This window comes from Vigna unguiculata, chromosome 8 (assembly GCF_004118075.2).
Source record: "Vigna unguiculata cultivar IT97K-499-35 chromosome 8, ASM411807v1, whole genome shotgun sequence".
Classification (NCBI taxonomy): domain Eukaryota; kingdom Viridiplantae; phylum Streptophyta; class Magnoliopsida; order Fabales; family Fabaceae; genus Vigna; species Vigna unguiculata.
The window spans coordinates 26,163,219-26,171,062 of record NC_040286.1 but is presented as its reverse complement, the minus strand read 5'-3'; the positions used below and the strand labels follow the sequence as shown (position 1 = coordinate 26,171,062).

General features: G+C 29.7%; 2 protein-coding genes across 2 annotated transcripts; both read right to left on the bottom strand.

Moving 5' to 3' along the window:
- Positions 1-1,531, bottom strand: LOC114193770 (putative clathrin assembly protein At4g40080). Its single transcript, XM_028083702.1, has one exon. It carries the CDS (start codon positions 1,436-1,438, stop codon positions 395-397), a length of 1,044 nt encoding a protein of 347 aa, XP_027939503.1. The 5' UTR covers positions 1,439-1,531; the 3' UTR covers positions 1-394.
- Positions 1,532-5,379: 3,848 nt separating this feature from the next.
- LOC114195045 (zinc finger MYM-type protein 1-like) lies at positions 5,380-7,214 on the bottom strand. Its single transcript, XM_028085442.1, has 3 exons — positions 6,887-7,214; positions 5,990-6,785; positions 5,380-5,458 (listed from the first exon to the last, which is right to left on the bottom strand). The coding sequence occupies exons 1-3, from the start codon at positions 7,212-7,214 to the stop codon at positions 5,380-5,382; spliced, it is 1,203 nt and encodes a 400-aa protein (XP_027941243.1).
- Positions 7,215-7,844: the final 630 nt, after the last annotated feature.

Genomic DNA, 7,844 nt, shown 5'->3' with positions numbered 1-7,844 from the left:
ACGCCATTATGCAATGGACCAAAAATTCTTCCTCAATTGTTCAATCAAGTTTAATCATGAAAAATATTCTTTACAAAAAAGAAGAAACTGTAACGAAATTTCTTTCTCTTTTCCTAACGTTGGACCCGCCGATAAAGCGTCCACATATGACATCCCAACGGATTACAACTCAGACTAACTCCAACCAACAAGACTTAAAGTCAAAATTATACAAAATCTTTCTTCTATCTACAAATATCTCTGTGATATGTCGAAAACTATACATTGTAAAAATCAAAATCCCCTCAAAAAAAAAAATCAAAAGTAAAAAAATGAACGGGAGAGACAATGAAAAAGGGAAAACAGACAAACGACAAATGACGCACCTTATTGACAATAAGACCGTTGGAAATTGTCATCCCAACGATGGAACAGTTAGCTGACATGTGGCCACGCGCCACCCGGTGGGACCGGAATATAAAATTTCGCCGGGCTCTAGAAACGGGTTGGTAAACCGAGTCGACTCAGTCAAATCGTTCCGACCCTTCACCACCACCGTCAACCACTTCCCCTCCATTTCCTCCATCACCACCACACCCTCATTCTTAACCCTACCAATCAAATCCCAAAACGAATCGTTTTTCTTTCTATTCACAAACAAAACCACCAACCTTTCCCTACACTCTTCCAACCTCTTCAAACACCGTACCAACTCTCTCAACTCGTCCACACCCAAATCCCCCACCCTCCTCTCACTCTCCTCCACGCGCAGTGATATCTCGCGCTGCACGCGCCCGTAATCATCGCACACCAATCTCACAACGCCATACACCAAGTCGATCCTCTGAAGGTGCAGCGACTCAGGCGCGTGGCTCACCTGCTCCACGAAATCGACTAAACCTCGTATTTCACACAGCAACTCAACACTAGACACTCCCGAAAACTTTCTTTCAGCGCCGTTGTTTGTCAGATAATAACCTAAAACGCGCGAAACCGTCAAGACATGTTCAAGAACATTCGCGTACCATCGAACCCACGAGCTGAGCTCCAGAGATTGCACGTCCGTATCATCACGGAAGGTAGCGAGGTTAAGGGCGTTGTGTCCTCCGCGCGAAGGGTAGTGCGATAGGTTGTCCTTTAGCGTTAAGGGTCCCTCCGATACGATGTTGTGGAGAGTGAAGAGGCATTTCAGTGCCACTGTGGCGCTTTGGGTTCTGTGAAGGCGGTCCATGATTGCCTCTATGCAGGTGCGTGGCAGGAGATAAGAGCTGCGGCCGGCGGAGAGAACGGCGGCGATTTGGGACTCGGACGGAGGAGCGGCGAGGCGGTGAGTGGTGGCGCGAAGGACATGAACGCGAACGGAGGACACGCGGCGTTTGAGTGAGAGTGATGCTGCGATCACTGCGGTTTTGTCGTTGAAAGTGTGTAGGAGATTTGTGAGTGTCTTGCGGAGGGACATAGCTTTGGAGAGTGTTCAAATGCTCTGTTTTTGGTAGTTTCTTTTGGCACAAATATGCATGGCTCAATTTTCTGGTTTTCACAGAGCATATTTCTCACATTTCTCTTCGTTTATTTATGAAAAGTAAAAGTATATAAAAATTAATTTGACTCAGCAAGAAAGTGAAAGCTACACTGCCATCTAAGTATTAACAATAACTATATTCATATACTTTCTGTCTTCGAAAGCTAACATTCTTTTTAAAAATTCATTCTGTCACAACTTTTTTTTATAATTAAATGTGTTATTTTTTTAAGTGATTTCTTATTTTTTTTATTTTTAAATTAATTAGTAAATGATACCTCAAATTATAAAAAAAATTATTAAAATTTGATCGTCAACATATCACTTAGCTATAATTTAACTTTCCAAGCCCTTTCAGTAAATGCTTACAAGAATTTCTATTTTATTATTTTTATTTCTACATGAGAATAAATACGTGTATGTATTAATCAATGATTACAGTATAGTTTTCTAAATTTACTTTTATATATTGAATATACAAAGGGAAAATATTGATTATGAAGTCTTTCTAATTAAACATTTTTGTTTTCTTATCTTCCTAAAATATACAATTTATTACATTTACGGTATATAAACTAAAATCATTATGCTATTTTAATGAAAAATAATTATTGCAACAACGAGAAAGTATTATAAAAATATTAAAAAATGTTTTAAACGATATCTTAAAATTAGGGTGAAGAAAATAGTAATTAATTTCTCTTCTATCTCATTTTTTTCTGTCACATTATTTAATTAATTTATTATTCTTTCAAACTAACAGTGTATGTTAAATTTTATGTAAATTAAAAATATAATTAATAATTTTATTTATATTAAAATAGTTACAAACTTATTTATGAGTTTCGTTATGTTCTTTATTTAAGATATAGTATGTAAATTATTTAATATTTTGAACAAATAAAGATGTAATTAGAAAAAAAATAAAACTATGGTTGGAGTAAAATCTTACTCATTTATTTGTCCATTTTTAATTAGCTCTCTTGCATTTATTTTCCAACCATATATGTTAATGTGTAAGGTACGAGTTATTTATGTATAATATTTATTACGTTTAATGATATTTTATTTATTGATTTTATTCGCTGAGCTTTTATTTATTCGCTTTATATATCGAATTTATTTAATTTAAATTAATTTTGTATAATACAGAAGAATATTAAATACTTGAAAGAAACTATGTATGTAAAAAAATATTATATTCTTCTTTCATTGAACATATATAAAGTACCTTTTCATTGTATATTAGTTTTAGTAATTTGATATAATTAAATAATTTCAACCTTTTGTCTTAAAAAAACAAGCGTTCAAACTATTTAACTCAATCATAATATTAGTTACATTAAAAAGTATATAAGGTAAATAGTTAAATAATAAATTTTAATTACTATGTAATTTAATTACCTTTTTCGTCTATGAAAATATATTTGTTTTTAATATACTTAATTTGTTTTAAACTAGTCCAATCATAGGAAAGACTTAGTCTCTATTTCTTTTGTTTTTCTCTAATCTGGTCTTTATTTTTGTGTTGTGTTCAATTAGGTCATCATTTTTTTCAAATTTTGATTAATTTAATCATTTTTACTAGTGGTGTTTAAATAGTTAACGTTTTTTAATAGTATATGTCACATGCCAGCTTCTGTTTTTTTAATTATATTTTAAATAATTATATTCTATTTAACAATTGAATCTAAGAATTATATTCAATTAATAATTAAATATAATAATTTATAATTGAATTTCAAAAATAATTAATAATAATGTCAATTTAAAAAAACATAATATTTATAAAAAAATTAAATTTGATCTCAAGTTGGATGAGAGAAAAAGTGTTTCATTTTAAAGAAAACTAAGACTAAATTGAACAAAAATAATGAATATAAGAACTGAATTGAACAAAAATAATGAATATCAAGACTAAATTGAACAAAAAATAATAATATAATCACAAACTAACACAAGTCACTGACATTGACACATGACACAATTGTGATTTGATATGTGGACAATTTTTTTGAAATTAAAAAATAAAAAATAAAAAAATAAAAATTAAAAGAAAAAAAAAACCAGAATTGACACGTGACATTTATTGTTCAAAAATGTTAAATATTTAAATACTCCTAATAAAAAGGACCAAATTGACCAAAATTTAACAAAAATGAGGACCAAATTGAATAAATACAACGAAAATAGAAATTAAATGTATTTAAGCCTTTTAGGAAATATAAAATAAGTTCAATATAGATATTTAAAAAGAAACATTTTAACATGAATTTATCGGAATAACAGTATTACTAGAAGGAAAAATAGGATACATATAAATGCATATATATATATATATATATATATATATATATATATATATATTTGCTTTACGTAAAAATAAAAAAAGTTAAAGAATTATACAATTTACAAAAATGAGGACCTAATTGAAACTAATAAAAATACGAAGACCAAATTGAAATTTTGCGACAAAAACGAAGATCAACGGAATATTTTAAGAGTATTTTAACCTTTAGTTATTTTAAAACATAACATTAATAAAGAATTATACAATAGAAAATTTTAGTTTTTGGATGATAAATACTATATTACAACAGGAGACGGACAGGTATTGTTTGCAATGGAAGGAAAATATTATTTTATTTATATGAATAACATGTTATCGAATTAATTTGGCCATTTAGAAAATTGACAAATTCATAGCGTAAATTATTTTACTTTTCAGAGTTTCGTTTATTTAATTCAAATCTAGATAATGAATAATTTTACTAACAATATTGGGCCTTAATTCAAAGGCTGGTGCATGAATTAATACCGGAACCTTTTCGGTCATTTAATAATTTTTTTCTGTCGCTAAGATATCGATGGTTATGATCTCTCAAGGAATAACACTTTTCAAAATTTCTTGTTTTACTCTCTCAATTTTTTCCTAATTAAATGCGAACGTGCGTATTCTATTTTTTTTAATAGCTGTCGGCTTCGCAGTCCGATTATAAAATCTGTTAGGAAGTAAAATTGACAGTAAGATTATAATATTTAGATAAAATTAATCTTGATTCTTGAAGAAGTCATGCATTCACGATGCAAAGACCAGGAATTATTCTTCTCAATTCTCCTAACGAGTAATTTTTGACAAATCAGAACAAGAACTTAGGATATACATCATAATGATCTAATATGGTTGATAATAAATGGAATCAATTAAAGTCAGCTATACATATAAATCTCATTATTTAATTGATGACATTGAACTAAACGTTTGAATAAAATATTTCAATAAAAAAAATTTAGACACATATAGCAATACATAAAATAAATTACTATATTATTACAAAGAATTAGACCGAAAGAAATAAAAGTATTGGTGAGATAAGCAAAAGTAAATTAGAATGGAAATAAATATAAACAAGTAAAAAGATAAAAGGTTAAAAGGGTTTTAAAGTTTGAAGAGAGATATAGTTACTTAAAAAATGAAATGTTTAGAGAGATGAGGGGAGAAAGAGGAATAGGCAATGAAAATAATTAGTATGAACATTATGACTTCAACACCGTAAGAAAGCTAAATGAGAGGAAGGATCTCAATGGATTTACTTGATGTGCTCGTAATAGGAGCAAAGTATACGTGGTATAGACCAAATTAGTGGCGGAACTTGACAAAAATTGTAGGAGTGTCAAATTATATTTGTTATATATAATTTTTTTAATTAAAAAATAATAATTTCTTTTAATTAAAAAAATTAATTTTTTTACATCATTTTTTTTATTCAAAATAAGCATTCATGACAATAGAATCTAAACAATATAACAATAATATATATGAAAGAGTAACATAAAGTTTATCATCAACAATAATATAAAACAAAAGTTACCTTTATTTAAAGTGCTCCTTTATGCTCTTTCAATGACTTAAAATCTTCAATAATTGAATCAGAGCTCAAGCTAGTTGCAATATCCCTTTCAATATAGATTATCATAGTGCTTGCTAAAAATTCAGCCTCCATCTTATTTCTCAACTTGTTCTTGATTATTTTCATTGCAGAAAAAGATCTTTCAGTTGTAGCTGTAGAAACTGGAAGAGTCATGATAAGACGAAGTAATCTATCTATCAAGTAGTAAACTTCAGACTTTTTTGTTGTTGCCAAACATGTACATAACTCTTGCATTGTTGATAAATTCTTCAAATTTGAATCTTGACGAGCATCAATAATGAAATGTTGAAGTTGAAAATTCAAATTAATCTTCTCTTGCTCATTGAAATCCATGGGATAATATTTTTCCACAAGAGTGCAAATTTTATCAATATTAAAAGCTTTATAAGCATCTTTAGGATCCAAAGCAGAGCTTAGAATTAATAACTCCATTGCTTGGTCATTAAATCTACTATTTAACTCTTGTAATTGCTTATCAATGGTAACAAAGAATATTTCAACTTTGAAATAATGCTCCACTATAATATGATCCTTTTGGTGATGAGAGCGTCCTTGCCTTGCTACATAAGAAGCCCCAAAATTAGGCACCTCAATATCATGTTTTTCACAAAAAGAAGTCACATTTTTTAATAACTTATCCCAACCATTTTCTCTCAAGTTTTGAATAAGTCCTTTTGTAGAACAAACTAGACGCATAACATTAACTATATCCTGAGATTGTTGTTGTAATGCTTGACAAAGAACATCTGTTATCCCCATAATTTCTCTCATCAAATACAAGATCAGTATAAACTCAAATGAGGTCAAGCTTTTGTAAGCATTATCAGCATCACCACGTTGTGAATAAGTAGATCCATCAACAGTAATTTTTTCTAGAACTAAACAAGTTGCATCATACATATTGATCAATCTACAAATAGAAGAGAAATGGGAGCTCCAACGGGTATCCCCAGCTCGTTTTAAAGTACCAATTTGATTTGCCCCTTTACCCTTTTCAAGCTCATCAATTTCTAACAAATATGCAATTTCATCTAACTTCGCAGCCTGTAACTCATCATGACGTTTACTAGAAGAGCAAACAATATTGACAATGAAAGTCAATTTTGAAAAGAATTGGTGAATTGTAATAACTTCTCTTGATGCAGCAACCAAGGCAAGTTGTAACCGATGAGCAAAACAATGAACATAATATGCATAAGGACAATCAGTCAAAAATAATGCTTGTAATCCATTCCATTCTCCTCTCATATTGCTAGCACCATCATACCCTTGACCACGAATATTAGAAACATTAAGATTATGTCGAGATAGTACAACACACAATTCATTCTTCAAAGTTATTGTTGCAGTGTCTTTAACATGCACAATATCAAAAAATTGCTCTTGAATAAAACCATTTTTATCAACAAATCTCAAAACAAGAGCCATTTGCTCTTTTTTTTTTATTCATCACGAGCTTCATCGACAACTATACAAAACTTGGAATCCCCAATTTCCTCACGAATATGATTTTTCACTTTACTAGAGAGAATATTCAATAACTCCTTTTGAATTTTGGGTGAAGTATATTTGGAATTGAATGAAGCATTTTCCAACACAACTTTTGCAACTTCATCATTGTATGATGCTATGAGTTTTATCATCTCAAGAAAATTACCCTGGTTCCTCGATTCAGTACTTTCATCATGACCTCTAAAAGCACAAGCTTGAAGCGATAAAAAACGAACCGTGTCGATTGAAGTCTTGAGACGTAACCGTGTCTTTAGATGACGTAGATACATTTTTTTCATCTTAATCACAAGTCTTCCTCTTGAAAAAAGAATCAATTCTTTTACTCTTTATCATAATTTTTCTAATATAAATTTTTCACCTCTCATCTATTTACAAAAAGATAAAACTATGAATACCCAAAATTAAATCTTAAAAGCAAGACTCAATATTTTAAGAAAACTAATAACTTCTAAATGATTAGCTTCCCTTACCTTAGAGTAGATTGCTAATCTTGTTCTTCCCTTACACAACTTCAGAGCTTAAAATAGCTCTATCTACACAAAGAAGAGTTTGATTAATAATTAAAGCATGATTTTATGATCTCTAACAGATAAATATATGCCTAGAGCGTAGAAAAGCCACATACAAGAGGAAAACATATTGCTTCAAAAATAAAAAGGAAAAGATGAACTTACTCAAAAGAAGAAATTATTCGGTCCAAAATGTTCCTTAACTCTTCAATTTTGTCGTAGTGCAATTTGATTTTGAAAATAATAAGGAATTGATGGTGAAAATTGATATGGAAATAAAAGGGGAGAAAGAGTTGGAGGCACGGAAGAGAGAAACCAAATAGAAAAGTATAAGAAATTATAATAGAGAACAAAAACGTGATTTTTAAATTTTAAAACAGATTTTTCAAA